A 20,137-nucleotide genomic window follows, 5' to 3' on the forward strand; every position below is an offset into this window, starting at 1 on the left:
ACTTCAACAAAGAAAGAAAGAAAGAAAAAAGTATTCCATTCTACCTCTTCTCCAAGTCTACAGAGACCAGAGAGGTCTCCGAGGTCCAGAGCTCCAGTTTAAGCCTGCCTCCCTGCCTCCTCCTCACCGTGAGGGGAGTGAACTCAGCAACTCAGAGCTACAAAGAGAAACAGGAGTGGGGTGGTTGGTTGGGGTGGATGCCTCATTCAAGACCAGGAGCAGGTCCTTCCACGATGGACTGAAAGAAACCTCTTCCATCGCTAGGCAGCTCCTCCTCTGGGCAGGAGCCGAATCCTTGTGGACATCCAGGTGCGGCCTCATCAAGACGGGATCTGTACCTGTTGTCCTTCAGCCATCAGGTGAGGAGACAGGTTCTTTGCGGGTGAAGACAAGGAACAGCAGAAAGAAGTGTTCTTATACAGAACACTCAGGGCACGGAGACCAGCTCTATGGAGTGTACTAGTGTGTTCACTAGCCACTGCTTCTCTAGGCAGGCAGGTCGAGTGACTTCCTGAAGACAGACAGGAAGGGAGAGACGTCCTGACACATCTGTCTGGCTTCAAAGTCTTTGCTTCTAACTATTATGTTCTATCACCCCAAGAGATGCTTTATAGTAGCTACTATTATATGGCATTGATTCATCCTAATGGAAGAAACATGACTACTACATTACAGAGTAGGCAAAGGGAGCTCATTAACTAACTTTCCTTCAGTCACACTGTTTGTAAAATTTCAGCGTCCAAACACCTGGAGGCCGGAGCCCACGTTCACTCATGTCCACCATTCCTGGTGCCCTGCTTCTGTGCACAAAGCCCTGACTTGATAAACGTTTGTGGAATGAAGAGGAATTAAAGACTTCTCCCAGACCAGAATCTGTTTTCTCATGAGAGAGATTCTGAGTTTCATTAGGACAACAGGATTCAAAGTCCACTTCTGTGTAACACCGGGCCCAAGCTTTAACCACGACACTATACTGCCCCTCCTCCTGCAGAAATCACCTGTGCCAAGGTAGGGGTGATCTCCCCTCGTCTTGAGTAACATACAACTGGAGCATGAAGAGGTTAAAAGCCTAATTCAGGCAACAGAACTAGTGTCTCGTGTTCCTTTATGAGCGGGTCAGTCAGGTGTGGCCACAGCGGAGACAGAGGAGCGGCCCAGGATCTCTGAGACAACCGACTAAAGCAACAGGAACGATTCTCGGCACAGCGTCAGGGATGCTATTTTGAAGAAGGGACTTAAGAAGCACTTCAGCCTTTGCCGCGTAGTTAATTGTGGGAAATGACTGCAAAAATCTTACCCTCTCAAGGCTTCCCGTGCCCTGGCTCTCGGACACCTCTCCATCCTCATCTCTGCCTGCTCTTTATGTGAAGCCCCGCCTCAAAGTGTGCCCAGTATTTTTGCCATAGACATCTTTGCCCCAAGCATTTTTTCCACAAACATTTTCACTGCGTAAGTAATTGGTCATAAGGCAATTTTGCCATAAAAGATGAAATAATTGGTTGATGTTTTGGTTTCATTTCCCCCATTGATCTCCTATTTTTATACTGCATAAATCTTAGTCCTCCTAACAGTCGGTATAGTGACAAGTAGACATGACAGTCTTAACACAGTGAATGCTAACAACCACCTCTATCAACTTGATAGAAAATACGGTGATGAAACTTACTGGGAGTGTGAAATAAGAGCGTGTGAAGCTGGACTGCACACTATCCCAGAAAATAACACCAGTCTGCAAGTCCTTTGGTGACTTGGTGACTTCCCACAGAACTTCAGAACATCCATCAACAGACATGTGACAACACACCAAGAGCAATCAACAGTGCAGAAGGCTTTTCACAGGGCAGCACAGAGCTCAGCTACACACACACACACACACACACACCCCTGCATACATACATAACACTTCGAATGAAAGACTTGCGAGAAAACTGCTCAGGCACAACCCACAAAATAAAATGAGTTATTGCCATGAATCTACATACGTTTTTAATGTATTCAAACATTTAGTATTTTGCAGTAAAGTCTTTTTAATTTTTTTATTTATTATGTTTTATTGTGTCCCTTTTAATGTTTCTCTTTAATTTTTTACTTTATCTGTATGGCAAAATTGCCTTATTGCCAACTAGGTATGCAGCAAAAATGTCTGTGGCAAAATTGCTTGCAGCAAAGTTGTCTATGGCAAAGACGTTAACGGCTTCAGGGACCTCCTCGAGACCCTGATACCTGCCATTTCCTTCTCGTTGCAGGGCCTTTGCACTTGCTCTTCCTTCTGTCTGCAATGCTGTTCCCCTCAAATCTGTGCATTTATAGGCCTTTCCCATCCTCTGCATCTGCATTCTAATATTACCTTTCAGTGTCACCTTCCCTCATGGCCAGAACCAATGTAGCCAGACATCCTCTCCATCGCCCAACTATCCAAAATTATGCTGGAGTTTAGACTTTGCTTTATCAAGTCTCTTTCTACCTATAACTCTGAAGCACCCTGGAGTAGACACATTCCCACCCAGTGCCCAGCACAGCCTTTTCTTCCATCAGACGGCATTAGAAGTTCTACTTCACAAGGGTTTTGTGGAGAATAAATGAGTTAACACGTGGGTGTTCTCAGTACTGGGGCTGGTATACAGTAAGTGCTTGATAAATGTTGGTGAATGTGCTCGCAGGCATCAGCGTTTGTTACATGAATCTCAGACCCTCATCATGCCCTCCCTGTATCCATGTTACATACACGGTGAAACCCAAACGCACTGTCCTTGTGTTTAAGCTCTTTCCACGTAAATCCTGACAGCGGTTCATTTACTTTCATCGAAACGAAGTCATTACCCCAGAAACTGTGCTGGCAGCTGGACATGGACAGATGAGACCCTCCATGAACTTTATGATGCCTTGGGAGGCCTGAGAAAATTCCTCGTTTGGGACTGGTAGTTATGGTGCCGCCACACAAGAAAACTATTCTGTAGCTGTGAAAAGGGATGTGGTCAGCTTCAGGCTGATATGGGATTAGCTTCAAGATATGTTATTAATGAAAAATCTGAGGTCCTAGGACCCATATACCTACAAGCCAGGGTGATTCCAAGAACTATGTCTTGATGGTCACCCAGGAAACTGGTGGGGTGGTTTCCCCTGGGGAGCGGGTATTAGGGACAAGGTGTCAGGGATTAGATCTTACTTGAAATTTTTTTTGCCTGTAAATGTACTGTCTTCTAAGGAAGACAAAAAATGCCTATTACTTGTGAGAATGAGGAAAGAGAGAGACAGAGAGAGATTCCTGCTCCATCATTTTATACATAGAAAAATTTAACTGGGAGCTGTCAGCTCATCTAACGGTCTTTTACACTAACGTGGCTGCTAAAATTTTGCCATCGTCAGCCCCGATGTTAATCCAGGAGAGTCACCAGGTGGAAGCACGGACAGTGTCCTTTGATGGGATCACTGAGGGGTGTGCAAAGCAAGGGTCATTACAGAGATGGAGAGGAGGGTCTGGAAGGCTTGGTCCACGAGAAACTGTTACGTCTCTTTCTCACAAGAAGTCAGCCTCCTACAGACAGGGACCGTATCTGTCAGATTCACTCACTGTCGCTCCCTGTGTCTGGCATGAAACTGGAAGCTCAATGAATGTCACTGAATGAACCTTGTAACTGACACTGTACGGACAGAAGGGCCCTGCTTTACGTGCGAGCTCTGTGCTCTCCGCGTCTCAGCTGCAGGAGGCTTTCCGGCTCCCGTTGGCCACGACGATGTGGCGCAGAGGAACTGGTGCAGCGCTGACGTCTGACTCAGCGGGGACGGGCCCTGGTGTGCCGCCTCCCGGCTGTGGCCTTGGGCGAGTGAATTTGCCTGTCTGAGTCCCACACCTGCCTTCTGGCAGAGAACCAAAAATGTAACTAGGATTTCTGGCAGGTTGCTGGCTCACAGCAGGGGCTCAGTGAGTTCTAGAAGCTTTCATGATTAGATCGTGTGCCCCAGTTTACAACAATCTCCTCTGTGAGCCTCAACTTGCTCAAACACAGCAGTGGGTAAATGACGCTTGTGTCTGTATATGACCACACAGATTCGGGACATAAATTTTATATTTTCACTCTTCTGTTGAAAGGTGTGTTCATTTTTGTGGGAATCCCTCTGTGACTCAGGGAGGAAGCTGTCCCTTTCTCTCCTTTTAAAAAAATTGTTATTGTTTTGTTAATGGGGGGGAGAGGTCATTAGGTTATTTATTTATTTTTTAAATTAGATTATTATTTATTTAATGGAGGCACTGGGGACTGAACCCAGGATCTCCTGCATGCTAGGCATGCGCTCTGCCACAGAGCTGTCCCCTCCCCTTGAACACTGCGATGGGTGAACCACAGTGTAATATAATCCAGAAAGAAAAAATGTTCTTCTCTTAATGCGCTTTTAACAGAGAGAGCTGACTGTCTTGAATTTACAGAATACTAAATATCTGTGAAGAGGGCAAAAAAAAAAAAAAAAGTTAATTTGGAAAGAACTTTTTTTCCCAGAACAGCAATAACAATTCTAACTTATTTGCTATAGCAATTTGCCATTAGTTGCTTCACTTAATTTATTATAACAATCTAATGAGAGGCAAATGGTTTCCCAATATTCAGTCAGTCTAACTGGACATAAGGCTGAGAATAAGGACATAGACTTACTAAGAACATCAGTGTGTCCAAGACACGTGCCCTCACGATCAGAGTTTGCCTCACACGCCTAAAGGACCTTTCTCAGTCAACAGCCAATTTCCAAGAGCACGTGGGCTACCAAATGCACTAGAGTGTCCAGGCACCGTGAACACCCTTTTGTTCACTACTGTGCCTCTGCAGTAACCAGAACCTCAATAAACTTGTCTCTCTGCAGATGGAGAGGTCCCTGGCCGTGGGCAACATGACCAGAGTCCAGGAGTTTGTCTTACTGGGCTTGTCCACGAGGCCAGAAGTAAGGGACATCCTGTTTGCCGTCTTCCTGACCCTCTACCTGCTGACCCTCCTGGAGAACACGCTCATCGTCCTCCTCGTCTGCAGGCACAGCGAGCTCCACAAGCCCATGTACTTCTTCCTGGGCAACCTGAGCTGCCTGGAGATGTGCTACGTGTCGGTGACCACGCCCAGCCTGCTCGCGGGGCTGCGGACTGGACCCTGCCGTGTGCCCTTCACAGCCTGCATGACCCAGCTCTTCTTCTTCATCTCCCTCATCTGCACGGAGTGCACCCTCCTGGCGTCCATGGCCTATGACCGCTACGTGGCCATCTGCCGCCCACTCCACTACCCGCTGCTCATGAGGCCCCAGGTCTGCCTGGGCTTGGCCGTGACTTCATGGCTTGGTGGGCTGCTGGTCTCAGTGATCAAAACAGCATGCATCGCCAGCCTATCCTACTGTGGCCCCAACGTCCTCAACCAATTTTTCTGTGACGTCTCCCCTCTGCTTCAACCTGTCTTGCGCCCACGTGGCCTTGACGGAGCTGGTGGACTTCATCTCTGCCATCATCATCTTCTGCGGGACCCTGCTGGTGGCCTTGGCCTCCTACTCAGCCATTGGGGTGAGCGTGCTCCACATGCCCTCAGCTGCCGCCCGGCGCAAGGCCTTCTCCACCTGCGCCTCCCACCTGGTTGTGGTGGGCGTCTTCTACTCGGCAGCCCTCTTCATCTACTGCCGCCCCAGCCGCATCAGATCCATGGACCTCAACAAGGTGCTGTCCGTCATCTACACAGTGGCCACGCCCGTGTGCAATCCTGTCATCTACTGCCTGAGGAACAGGGAGGTCCACGTGGCGCTGCAGAGAACCCTCCACTGGTCCTGATGCTGGTCTCTGAAAGTCAGACCCCTCATGTGCTGATTTAAAAATCTTTATGGTCCCAGGGGAAGGTATAGCTCAGTGGTAGAGAGCTTGCCTAGTGTGCACAAGGTCCTGGGTTCAATCCCCAGCACTCCTATTAAGAATAAAAAAGTTAAAAAAAAAGTACCCCCCCCTTAAAATTTTATGGTTCCAAACACCATCATACTGAAGGCAAATGAGACACTGGAGAAACAGACCTCCCACCTACTAGACACACGTTTAAATCAATCAGTAGCAAAAGCCGAATTACCCTTGAGAAACGTGAGCGATCTGCATGAGAAAGCAAGCGATCAAAGGTGAGTCACAGCCCACTGGCACCTCACATGGAGAGATCAACTTCACCAGGAAACTGAGAAATGCAAACAGTCCCAACATTTTACTCCTAGAAGATGGACAAATATTTTTCAAATGTTTCTCTGTGTCCCTACAAGTGCAGAGAGATAATACGTACAATGATATTCATTGCATCTTTATAATAAAAAAAATCAGAAATAACCTACGTGTCCATCAAAAGTGAATGGATAAAATACATCCTATTAACGTTCATCCGAGACAAACACTGGGCTACGAAGTGAAGTAGGTTTTTAATGCCTGGCATGGAAATATGGTCACAACATACGTATTAAATAAAAATCATGACAAACTATGGATTTCTTTGTTTATTGACTTTTTAAAGAAGTTTTACGTAGAGTTTTATATGTGTTGGGTTTTTTGCTTTAAAATTTAAGTTTTATATAAAATTCATTTATCTTACAATTCAATTCAGCGATGAATGTTGATATAATTTCAGACTAACAGGAAAGCCGTGAGCGCACTTAAAACTATGATGTATCTTGTGCACTGTCACAAATTGTGTTTTCCTTCATTTGCTTAGCCTTTCTCCTTTTCTCTGTCACAATTTTATTATTTTTTCAAAATTATTTGAGAGTATTAGAGACACCGTGCCCCTTACTGACACATACTTTAGTGAGTTTTATCCTAAGAACAAGATTTTACAGTTTGGAACAGAGGAATGGAACTGACAAACTTCTACCCCATCCCTCTCTGAAAAGCAACTCCATTAACTAGAGCTCAGTACTTGTTCTCAGCTCTTTTATGTAAAATTTATGCACAATGAAACGCACAAACCTTAAATGTTCAGTCTGAAGAATGCGTATGCTCCCAGGCCTATCCACATACAGGGCATTTATTTTATCCCAGAAAGTTCCCTCTTGCCCCTCGTCAGTTCGGCCAGAACTGACTTAATAACTTTTCTATTTTTTTTTTTTACCATAGGTTAGTTCTTATCTGTTCTGAAACTTTCTATAAGTGGAATTCAGAGTATGCACTCATTTGTGCATGACTTATTTGGATCAACATGAGACATTCATATTTTTTAGTCTCTCAGTAGTTTGTCCCTTTGTCATTGCTAAGTAGTATTCTGATGTATAATGTATTACATTTGTTAACTCATTCACCTGTTGATAAACATTTGGGTTGTAGATTTTGTCAATTGTGAACAAAGCTGCCATGATCATTCGCCTACAAGTCTTTTGTGGACATGTCATTTCCCTTAGATAAATATCTTAAAAGTAGAATTATTGGGTCAATGGGTAGGTGTACATTTAACATTATCAGAAACTACCAAACGTACTTTTAAATACAGTCATTCCTCCGTATCTGTGGGTTCCACACCCAGAGGCCTGACTGTAAGGGGCTTGAGCGTCCTTGGATTTTGGTATCTGTGGGGAGTCCTGGAACCAATCACCCGCAAACACGGAGGGATGACAGTATTCGCCCAGCCTCATATCCTCATCAGTTCATGCGATCCTGTGTCATCAGCCCTTTTACTAACAGTTTCATGAAGTCAGAGTTTTCATTAGACATCTTACGTCTTTACCCAGCTCAGCAGCATGGTTTATAAGAAACGTGTACTTGTCCAAAAGTCCCTTTTATGGGTCTTTTTGAAGGCGAAGCAGTTTTGCAAAGCACCAGCTTACCTGTCTATGAACGACAAGAGATTTTAAAAGGCAAGGGAAAGACCCTGATTATACTGATTTGGCAAGCTTCAATAAGTTGCTGAGGCTGGAGCATTCCAAGAGAACAATCAGAATCGTGACTGACCGCATTATACCAGGACACATCCAAATACCAGACACTCTCTATCATTTCTAGAATACCTATATTAATAACACTTATCCATACTGCATAATCTGAGGCGGCCTACCACTCACTTGACAACGTCTCCCACGCAACTCAGCGCACCAACCAACCCTAGTCACTTTTAACACTTTTCTCTGAGATGCCTCAGGGACCCTCTGAAGCACCCCAAAGTTAACTGCAGTCAAAAGAACTTTAATTCGATTTTGATAGGAAGTTTGTGAGAAGTATCAAAAAGTTTCACACAATCTGTTACCAGAAGCATTGTTTTGTATTGCAGCACAGTCAGTTTACAATGTGTGTCAATTTCTAGTGTACAACGTATTTCAGTCATACATATACGTACATACATTCCTTTTCATATTCTTTTTCTTTTGAAACTTCTTTTTTTACAGGGAGGCACTGGATATTGAATCCAGGACCTCGTGCATGCTAAGCCCAGGCTCTCCCACTGAGCTACACCCTCCCCCCTCATATTCTTTTTCATCATAGGTTCCTATAAGGTATTGAAATAGTTCCCTGTGCTGTACAGTAGAAACTTACTCATCTACTTTATATATCATAGCTTGTATCTGTTAATCCCAAACTCCCAATTTATCCCTCCCCACCTCTTTCGCTCTCACCTCTTCCCCCCGCCCTGATAACCACAAGCTTGTTTTCTATGTCTGTGAGTCTGTGTCTGTTTTGTAAATAAGTTCAATGGTGTCATTTTGTTCAATTCCACATATTAGTGATATCATATGGTATTTTTCCTTCTCTCTCTGGTTTACTTCACTTAGTATGATGATCTCCAGGTCCACCTATGTTGCTGCAAATGGCATTATTTTATTCTTTTTTATGGCTGAATAGTATTCCACATGTAAATATATACCACAACTCCTTTATCTGTTGATGGACAGTTAGGTTGCTTCCATGTCTTGGCTATTGTAAACAGTGCTGCTATAAACACTGGGGTGCATGTAACTTTTCAAATTAGAGTTCCCTCTGGACATATACCCAGAACTGGGATTGTCAGATCATAGGGTAAGTCTATTTTTAGTCTTTTGAAGAATCTCCATACTGTTTTCCATAATGGCTGCACCAAACTGCATTCCCACCAGCAGTGTAGGAGGGTTCCCTATTTCTCACACCCTCTCCAGCATTTATCCTTCATGCTCTTTTTAAGTGATGGCCATTCTGACTGGTGTGAAGTGATATCTCATTGTATGTTTGATTTGCATTTCTCTGATAATTAGTAATATTGTTATGACACGCATTCTAAGTAAACTTGTTCTCTTAACAGGGAGGCACCACACCTAGTCCTGTACCAGCCCACTTTTAATAACAAAATCATTTACCCAATTAAGTTTAATCTCAGCACAACCAGGCACAGAGCTCCTTTGTTAGGGCTCCCTTTCCGCAAACTTTCCACAACTTTCCATATCCATAGTAGTCTATTTTTCCCCATCTAGAAATAACCAGCTCTGGAACCAGATCACTCCCTTTCCTTTTAACAAAATGCAATTCCATTCCTCATAACTCCTTTTCTTTTTTTCTTTTCTAATCAAAACCTGTATCCTACTTTCCTACTGTATACTGAAATGGTTCCCCCATTTTTTAGTAGCTTCAATTACATATTTAAATTAGAATCCTCAATTCTTAAAAATTTTAATTTCTAGTGAATGTTTGTTTCAGTATCTTATTTTGTTTGGAATGACTTAGCTATTCAACCACTCAATAAACTTCCATCATTTAACTTAATTCAGCACAACTCTAAACTTTAAAGTTACCAAATATCTAGAGAGATCATTTTTAAGCAGACATTCCTAAAATGATTATTTCTAAAGAGTTCACCCAAAAGCTCTTTGAGCTCATTTGCATTTAATTCACTTGTAAGAATTTCATCACACCAAGTTAAGTTTTTTCTTGCTGCTGACAAACTCTGCAGCAGAAATGTGAACTTACTGACCTTCAGTAAACTTAGGTGCAATAAAAGCCATGTCTGTATTGATTATACCAACGAGCTTAAGCTTTAATATCTTTAATATCAGACGTCAAGTCAATACTGAATGTTTTCTAGATCACATGAACCTGAAATCTGTTCTGTCTAGCTTCTTTTATATTTAGAATTTAATTTGTAAGCACTTACTTGTAAGTCAATTAAATAGAGGTCATTTACAAGTTAATTTTTTACATAAGGACAGACAGAACCAAGGATCTCATAGTTTTCTCGCTTGAGTTTAAAAAAAAAAACAAAACCAACAACAACAAAAACTCTTTTTCCCCTAAGAGCCGAGGTAGGTCATCTATAGCTCAAAGGCACAGGAAGACAAATGCTCCCCTAACTGCTTCTATAAAACCCAATCATCTTGACCTTTTTCAGGGATTTTTTTTCCCCAGTTCCCAAATATCCATTTCCGTTTCAAGAAACAACAGTAATAGATAATGATGTAATACTCACTCAGATTCACATGCCTCAGTTTCAGCAAAACCAGGAAGAGAGAACAGGATAAGAACTCAGGTACTGAGACACTCACACACACACCCAACAGGATTTGGACCCAGGTACCAACACACATACACACACACACACACCCCATTAGGGACCACTGTTCTCCAGATCTCAGGAAGTACTCAGCTCACAGTGTTAGGATAAAAACTGTCATTTTCTTTCACTTACGGGAGCATAGCCGGAGCGCTGTCAGTTTTGCAAAACCATCCTAGGGGACCGTAAGACGGAGCAGCGCTCTGAATACCCGTAATTATTCACAGCTGGTGCTACCCAATACGAAGCAAGCAAACCCAGTGCAAAGCGGGTCTCTCAGGGTCACAGTTCCCCACCCCAGTGGGCGTCCCCAGCCAGTGCCCTGGCAGCCCAAACGCGGAGAACCCCCGCCCACGCGCCATCCGCGGTGTTGACTAAAACAGCACGGCTAGGAAGGCAACATTCCAGCCGGCGCGCTGCCGCGGGCGAGGTCACGTCAACAGCGAAGGGCCCGCCGCGCGGGAGCCGCGCCGCCCGAGCAGCACTGACCCGCAGACAGAAGAGCAGGCGGAGGGCAGCCCCGAGTCCCACTGCCACCCCCGAAGGAGGCTTCCGCAGCGGCCAGGCTCCCGGGAGCGAATGGGCCCGGAGTGGCTCAGGCCCCACGGGGGGAGGAGCGCAGGTGGCGTGGGGAGAACCCCCGCCCGCGCGAGCGGGGCGACTCACCCCCAGGCGGCACCGAGCGCGGCCGGAGCTCCAGGCGTCCTCGGCTCCGAGCGGCCTTCGGCGGCGGGGCGGCGGCCCGGTCCGGGACGGGCCCTCTCGGACGCCCGGGGCCAAGCGGGTCCCGCCGCTGCCGGGGACCCCGGGCGGACGCTCCTCGGGCAGACTCCTGGGAGGCTCACCGAAACTTACAGAACACAAGTCGCGTGCCCGACGCACAGCGAGGCCAAAAGAACACCGGAACATCGGCGTTCGGGGCAGAGAAAGGCTCGCGGCCGCCAAGCAAGGAGAGCAGGCGACTCCGGCCGCAGACGCCGACTTCCCCGACGAGCCCCAGCTGCGCGGCCTCACAGGCGGGCTGAGGGCGGGGCGCCCGGCGTGCGCGAGCCCCGTGCGCCCTTCACGGAGCGGCGCGACGCCGGGAGGTCCGCGGGCTGCGCGCTCTCCGCCGTCAGGCGGCTAATTCCTTCCACGTGGCGCTGGCCTGAGCACCTGAAACTCGGGAAAGGTGCGTCAGAGGCAGTTGTCTGGGTAACGCAGAGGAGCCACAGCAGAGGGCGTGGGGGAGGGCTGTGTCCCGTCACACTGCGTTCTCACGGCGGGGTTGGGGGGGGGGGGCAAAGGGTTAGTTAGCGGTGTCTGCAAAAGAAGTGCGTGGAAACTTCTCTGCATAGATGGAATTGCGCCCGAGGGACGAACTCGACTGCATTTGGAGGAGAAGGGAAAGGTTAGGCAGAAGAGCCTTCGTGGGCATAGATGTGCAAAACGCACTGCTCTGCGTGTGCGTGTGCGTGTGCGTGTGCGCGCGCACTAAGGCACATAGCGGCGTGTTAAAGTATTGTAACCTGGTTGCCTCAAAAGGTGGGAGGGGAGAGGATATACTGGCAAGGGTGTGGGTCAGACCATTTGCGCAGACATACTGCTTATCACTTACTGACCGCAGCATCACGTGGACTGGCGGTTTTACTGTTCGTGAAAAAAACGCTAGGCAAGAGTTATGGGCGCGTTACTTCTAAGTATATCTATTTCATTTGCACAAAAGGGAAAAGGAAAGATAAGACAGATTAATAAATTGATAGTGTTCCTCCAAATATGCATTGGGCACTCCGGGAATAGACGGAAGACCTGTTTAGTGGGAAATCCACGGCATTGAGAAGAAAAGATATGTTGCCTGCACAGAATGCTTAATGTTGGATGCTGACTTAGCTAAAGCACCCAGCAGTGGGGAAAGGATTTTTTAATTTTCTGTAAACTGGAAGAATGTTCTGTCTACTTGTTTCTTGTCTTATATCAAGCAGAGGAGATTTATTTTTTTTGGCGGGGGGAGGTAATTAGGTTTACTTATTTATTTTTGGAGGAGGCGTTGGGGATTGAACCCAGGACCTCGTGCTGCTAAACATGTGCTCTAGCACTGAGCGACACCCTCCCCTTCCCAAGCAGATGTGACCCTGTAACACTTCTGAGGGAGGGAGCTCAGATATCCCTCCTAACAGTGGGTTTTCCCAAATCTCCAGGGTCCCCTCCTCTCAGTACCCACAGGTTCTTCATCTCTTACAAGTGTCTGTTTTGGGGTCAGTATCCCTCAGAATTCTGGGAGCACGTTGAGAACAGGAATGGCATCTCAGCCTTTGCAATCGCAGTGTCAGTCACAAATCCTGCACCTAGGAGGGGTTCCAAACTGCCCGGGAGCTGTCTGGGCACCTGTGAGTCACCTGTGAGTCACCTGCCCAAGTCCCAGTACACTTTCATGAAAAGTTTTCACTTTAAAATTTCCTCTAAATCCACAGAGGTTAGGTCAGTCCCCCAAGGTGCATCTCTTGGATTTAAACTGGCCCTTCTGCATACAGTTGCCTATAAAAACAGAGTTCTCCTGGCAGCTCAGAGAACACAGCAATGGAGACATGAGGAGAGGCAAGTAAGAACTCATTGCTCAGGACCAAAGGCAACGTCTTCCAAATCTTTCTGAGTCCCTCAAGTTCACTAGCCAACTCTTCGAGTCACTGCCATCCTCCTTTATGTCCCAGGGCAGAAGCTGACTATCTCTGGCCCCAGAATCTCCCTTAGAAAGGAGAAGCAGGATCTGTCTCACTTTAGCTGGGAGGTAAGGAAGCAAGGTCACTTGATTTGGGAAAGAAAAAAGGGAACAGCCGAGAGAAGCCCTCCCTCCTGTAAGACGCCTTTGGGTGCAAGACACTGCGTGGGCGTCACAGAGACGATTCTCTGACGTAACCCCCGTGACGATGTGAAGAAGTCAGGGCTGGGATGTCAACACCTGGGGACAAAGCCAGGAGGCCCGGAGGTCAGAGCCTCTAAGCCGGAGAGAGCCCGGGCTAGACCAGGTTCCGCCTGACTCCAAAGCCCTTCTCTTAGCCTGGATGGTGGTGTTCTTACCGAGGTTCACACAGTGGATGCAGTAGTTCCGTGTTAGCACTGAAGACCACGCACGCGGCAGAGAACACGGGAGAAAACATTTAAGGGGCTCGCATAAAGCAAGGGTAAGTGCTTTCTGTTAAATTTCTGGGTTTGTGCGGCGTGTGTGTGTGTGTGATTGTGACTGGGTCACAGCGCGAAATGCATTTCACTGTGGGCCCTCGTCACAATGCCTGAGGGCCACAACACTAGATTGCTCTGCATCTAAATTCCCACAGACGTAGAGCACAGGTGATAAGTGAAAGCTATCATCACACAGTATCTTTTTTATTCCTGATGGAAACATCACACCTTAAGTCATAGGTAACTCAGGCTTAAAGCGATTAAGGATCTCACAGTTACACAGGGAGCAAGCTGCAGGCCACAAACGTCCCTGTGCGGGCAAAACCCAAGTCCCCCCCCCCCCCCAACTAACCACGTGTCAGGATCACGGTGCAGTTTGGGCGTGTGAGTGTCTGTGGGATGGGCTCCAAATGTTTGAACCATCCCCAAAGAGTCCAGCACCTTTTTAGACACACTCACTAGTTTTCCAGCAGGTTGATCAGGGACATTCTAGGGCATCTGAACTTATCAGAGAGCAAGACAACCCGAAGGAGCCTTCACACGCCCCTTGAACATTCTGTGTCCCCAAACCAAGGACAGAGCCATCTGCAAAATGAGGTGCTGTGCCAACAAACCAAGATGAACGTCTCCACCAAGAACATATCGACCTTCTTGGGCTAAACTGCGACCCTGTAATTATAAAGTAACATTAACAGTAACAAGTAATTGACTACATTCCTATTGTGTAGTATTTTCCCACCTGATACTTGAGGGGGGGCTGTCTTAACGAGCTCGTCCCTCTCCGCCTAGATGAGCAGACGTGAAAAGATGTTGATTCTTCCTTCCTTTGGACATGTTGAGCATTGTCAAGGGGCACTTTTTACTAAAACTTACGAGGAAGACGGCATTAAAGCATGGGAGAGAACGTACCAGTCCAGACTCCCAGCAGCAGTGCATGAAAGTTCTCACTGTTAAATTTAATATTTTCAAAGGTTTGTATTTGTGCCAATGGCACAGGTGAGAAGTGGTATCTAATTCTGGTTTTAATTTCCACTTCCTTGGTTCCCGATGAGATGAGCATGTTTTTTGTGTTTTGAGAGGTTACTATTCTTTGGTGAGGTATACATCCAGACCTTTTGCCCATTTTTCTACTAAAAACCCCAACTTTGTATATTAATTGACCAACTTCTTCGTATAGCCCACATAGGGACCCCTCCTCACTTATACATATTGCAAGGATAAATTTTTCTAGTTTGTGGTGATCGGAACTTTTTGACAATTAGAATTTTTAAATTTTAAAGTGGAAAGTTTTAAATGCTTTCTTTTTTATTGAAGTATAATCAGTTACAATGTGTCCATTTCTGGTGTGCAGCACAATGTCCCAGTCATACAGATACATCCATATATTCATTTTCATATTCTTTTTCATTAAAGGCTATTACAAGATATTGAATACAGTTCCCTGTGCTGTACAGAAAAAACTTGTTTTTTTAAATGCTTTTCCTTTATTCCTATTGTATCCCATACCCCCAGTATCAAAAGCGGAAAATTCTCAGAGATTTGCACATACATGTTTCTAGCTCACACGACATTGATTTTGTGTGTGCGTGTGCGCATGTGCTGTGATGCAGGGTGTCAATCTCTTCGTATTTTTCTATACAGGTATCTAATTATTCAAGAACCATTTTTTGCAAAGTCCATCCCCTTTTCCCCTCACTTATCTTCGATACAAGTCATGTCATAAATCAAGTTTGCATGTACATTTGGTGCGTTTCTGGGCTTTATTCCATTCCATCATTCTGATCGTTTATCCTTCAAACTCAGTTTCCACTGGGAATGCTGACAGAGAGACGGGAACACCAGGAGAGACTCAGAAGTACCGGGGGTGGTGGGGAGACACATCGACAAGGCAGCAGCTTTTGCTCATACGGATGGAAGGAAACTGACTGCCTCCCCTTCCTCTTGCTTCCCCATCCTTCAGCCACACTGGCTCTTATTTCCCTTGAAGAGGCTGACCTCCTCCCTGACCCAAGGTTTCTGCACTTCCTTTTTCTTGTTCCTCTTAGAATGCTCTTCCATCAGCTCAACGTTCACCTATTCTTTCTCGTGAGTCAAAAATAGACTCAGACGTTGCGATCCCCAAAGAAGCTTTCTCTGACCGCCCATCCTAAAACAGCCTCCTTCAGACACTGCCCACCGTTTGCTTTCTCCTTAGCGCTTACCCGCTGAAGTTCTGTGTTTGTCTTTTGTTTGCCTTCTCTGACCCTCACTACTTAGAATATAAATTCAAAAGCTCATGGGCATTCGTTTTGCTCATTAGTTGATTTCAGACACCTTGTTTATAGTAAATGCTCAATAAATATTTAATGTTTAACACATATGATAAGAGATAAGTCAGAAATAAGCCCAAATATCATCTCAGTCACCTAACACTCAAGCTGAATCCCCAATACTAATGGCAGAGGCAGAGGACCCCTACTTCTGTACCTCCAGCCTTTCGGACAAGTCATTTACTGCCTGCGAGCTTCGGTACAGTCATGTGTACAAGCGGGTAACATAATGCCTCCTTTGTAGGGTCATGAAAATTAACTGATCAAAAGTGCAACACACACAACACAGCACAGGGCGGGGGCACATAAGTGATGGTCAACGTACGTAGTTTGTTTCCTTAAAAAAAAGACATGTTCTCTTTCTGGAAGAAGTTGTCCTTCAAAATATACAGGGAAGAAATTCCTCACTTTTTTTTTTTTTTAGAGAAACCATTACTGCTGGTCCTTCTCTCTCACAAAGAGTGGCAAATTCCCTCCAGACATTCAACCCAATTAAGAGAGCGATTGGTCTCAGAATAAGGGACTTGTGAGTCTTCCTTTATTTAAAATAGCACAGATAAGTTCTGGGATCCTGCGAACTAGAGAGAGGGAGAGGGAGAGAGAGAATGAAAAGGAAAAGAAAAGAAAAGAAAAGAGAAATCCAGTACAGAAAATGCTGCTTAAAGCCATCAAAAGGAAAGGAATAACCATGCTCTGCTTTACAAAGCACTTTCTCATCCACTGCCGTATGCAATATTGATAAGGACTAAGGACATGTCATCCTGGGGACAGATTTCATCTCCATTTTACAGGAAAGACAATGGAGGCTCATGAAGCTTGGGTGTCTGACCAATGACCACAGATGTAATAAGTACAGGGTTAAGGTTTCTGCTCCCTGTTTTGCAATTTCCCAGTTGTTCCTCCCTGGTGCTTCTGACAATAGTCAACCTATAGCAAAGTGACATCGGCTCTGCGGGCCCTAACCATATACACTCTTCCCCTTTTCCCATTTGACCTCTGCATGGACCACAGTCTCTACAAACCTATTTCTTTCGTACTTAGATGGAGAGGCCCCTGGAGCGGGGCAACATGACCGGGGTCCAGCAGTTTGTCTTGCTGGGCTTGTCCACGAGGCCAGAAGTAAGGGACGTCCTGTTTGCCGTCTTCCTGACCCTCTACCTGCTGACCCTCCTGGAGAACTCGCTCATCGTCCTCCTCGTCTGCAGGCACAGCGAGCTCCACAAGCCCATGCTCTTCTTCCTGGGCAACCTGAGCTGCCTGGAGATGTGCTACGTGTCGGTGACCACGCCCAGCCTGCTCGCGGGGCTGCGGACTGGACCCTGCCGTGTGCCCTTCACAGCCTGCATGACCCAGCTCTTCTTCTTCATCTTCCTCATCTGCACGGAGTGCACCCTCCTGGCGTCCATGGCCTATGACCGCTACGTGGCCATCTGCCGCCCACTCCACTACCCGCTGCTCATGAGGCCCCAGGTCTGCCTGGGCTTGGCCGTGACTTCATGGCTTGGTGGGCTGCTGGTCTCGGTGGTCAAGACAACATGCATCGCCAGCCTGTCCTACTGTGGCCCCAACGTCCTCAACCACTTCTTCTGTGACGTCTCCCCTCTGCTCAGCCTGTCCTGCACCCACGTGGCCCTGACGGAGCTGGTGGACTTCATCTCTGCCATCATCACCTTCTGCGGGACCCTGCTGGTGGCTCTGGCCTCGTATGCGGCCATCGGGAGGGCTGTGCTCCGCATGCCTTCCCTGGCTGCCCGCTGCAAAGCTCTGTCCACCTGCGCCTCCCACCTGGTTGTGGTCGGCATCTTCTACTCAGCGGTCCTCTCCATGTATTCCCGCCCCAGCCTTGCTGAATCCACTGACCTCAACAAGCTGCTGTCCATCATCTACACGGTGGCCACACCCGTGTGCAGCCTCATCGTCTACGGCCTGCGGAACAGGCAGGTCCACGCGGCGCTGCGGAGAACCCTCCACCTGCGCAGAGTCTCTCCAGCGAGGACTGCCCTTTTCTGCTCCTGATTTTAAAACTTTTACGGCCAAGACACACACACAACTTTCACAAGTAGATAGAAACCTGGAGGAAAATATTTGCAGCATAATGTATAAAGAAGTTTTTAAATAAAGGAGAAAAAAATATGAATACCCCAAGAGAAAAACAAAAGGAAAGTGGCCATGAGCAGGAAGCTTATTGACAGAAAAATACAAGTGGCTGATAAGCTACAAAAAGACATGCGTCCTCGCTAGTCATCCAAGGAATGGAAATTTACTCCTTGCCTACTGAGAAAAAATATGTCATACAAAATAAAAGCACAAGAATTTTTACAGCAACATTGTGACATTTGGAATAAACGTTATTTTATCAGAAATTTTTGCAAATAACTCAAATGTCGACCAACATGAAATCATTTAAATACATTACATTATATACATAGAGTGAAATAACATGCATTCATTAAAGAGATTAACTGCAGCCCTGCAGATACTGTCATGGGGAGATGGTATGTTGTTGAGTTAAAAACAAAACAAACATAAAATACAAACTTGTGGTTGCCAAGGGGGCGGGGGTGGGAAAGGAGAGACTGGGATTTCAAAATGCAGACTAGATAAAGAAGATTATACTGTACGGCACAGGGAAATATATACAAGATCTTGTGGTAGCTCACAGCGAAAAAAAATGTGACAATGAATGTATATGTATGTTCATGTATAATTGAAAAATTGTGCTCTACACCGGAATTTGACACCACATTGTAAAATGACTATAACTCAATAAAAAATGTTTAAAAAAATGAAACAAGCAGTATACAAGTATGTCAGAGATTTGTAAAACGATGGTAATATATTAGTTGCAGTAGTTATTTATGTAAATATATAGCTAGAAAGGACTCTGAACAGACACATGTCAGAGAGTTACTGGCGGTGTTTTCAGGCATGAAACCCCAGGGGACCCATATTTTTTATTTTATGTATTTGAATATCTTGCAATCAGCTTGAATTACCTTTATAATCGAATAAATAAGCGTATTATAAAAGAAAGCAAGAAATTCAAAAAGTGGCCTTCTGTGGAATGACTTCCTCATCATACCAGAGTATTTTTCATCTTTATCTTAAGTAATAAACATTTGTGTTGACAGCGCCTCAAGGGACGCAAGCGAGTTTGTGTGTGGTTTGTGAGAGGAAATGTTTTAAGAAGGGCAACTTGTTAATATATACAACAGCCCTGGGAAGCTGAATGGCCCTGCGTTCAGCTAGTCTACTTTGGGAATTTATCCTGGAGAAGAAAGCGAAAGATATGGGCAAAAGCTGACCCACATAGGTACTCATTCCAACTGTTTGCACAAAGACAAATAACCTGATAGTTAATCCAAAAAAAAGGTAATAGAAATACACAATAAATGTATGGAATGGTGTTCAACTGTCACACTGTTTTTTGAGGGGAGAGGTAATTATGTTTTATTTGTTTGTTTTTAGTATTTAATTAATTTATTTGGGGAGGTAATTAGGTTTATTTATCTACTTATTTATTTTAATGAAGGAACTGGAGATTGAACCCAGGGCCTCATGCACTCTACCACTGAGCTGTGCCTTCCCCACAGCTTCCACCGCTATTAAAGACATGAAACTCAGAGCAATTAGATGCACTTCCTCACAGCATATTTAAGAAAAAATCCTTTGAGAAAACCCCGTGTTGGCTGGACGTGGGGGAAGTGCAAGCTCTAAGACTGCTGTGGGGATGCAGGTGGAGGCAGTGTTTTTGGAAAACAGTTTGCTATTACTTATCAGATTTTAAATTCACATACACTTTGACCCAGCAATGACCACTGTATCTTCATGCTATAGATTCTGAGACAGCCTTTAACTCTTTTTCACTCTTGTTTCCAGCCCTGCACCTTCCAGGCACATGTATGACTGCACGTTCTGAGCTCCTTGTGCACGGCTGGGGTCATGGGAGTGGAACCGGGCAACAAGGAGCTGTGTCACTTCCAGACCAAAGCATTTAGTTCCTGCTGTGAGGCCCTCCAGGTCTGTCCTCTCTGCCCAGCAGGGTGACTGGCCTCTGCTGCCCAGGTTCCTGACCATGGTTAGCAGAGCACCTTTAACACAGTCTTGACAATTCTCTACATGCATGTCTCACAGATGCTGCTGAGGGACAGAAGCAGAATGTTAAGTATGATCTGGAAATGG

At 45.8% G+C, this 20,137-nt stretch overlaps 1 protein-coding gene and 1 pseudogene across 1 annotated transcript; both read left to right on the forward strand.

Annotated features, from left to right (window-relative positions):
• The first annotated feature begins 4,851 nt into the window (after positions 1–4,851).
• Positions 4,852–5,791, forward strand: LOC116665986 (annotated as a pseudogene).
• A 5,365-nt stretch (positions 5,792–11,156) lies between these two features.
• LOC102519921 (olfactory receptor 5) lies at positions 11,157–18,008 on the forward strand. Its single transcript, XM_032487602.1, has 3 exons — positions 11,157–11,661; positions 13,549–13,648; positions 16,997–18,008. The coding sequence occupies exon 3, from the start codon at positions 16,997–16,999 to the stop codon at positions 17,969–17,971; it is 975 nt and encodes a 324-aa protein (XP_032343493.1). The 5' UTR covers positions 11,157–11,661; positions 13,549–13,648; the 3' UTR covers positions 17,972–18,008.
• Positions 18,009–20,137: the final 2,129 nt, after the last annotated feature.

The sequence above is a fragment of the Camelus ferus genome, chromosome 9 (genome assembly GCF_009834535.1).
Source record: "Camelus ferus isolate YT-003-E chromosome 9, BCGSAC_Cfer_1.0, whole genome shotgun sequence".
Taxonomy (NCBI): Eukaryota; Metazoa; Chordata; class Mammalia; order Artiodactyla; family Camelidae; genus Camelus; species Camelus ferus.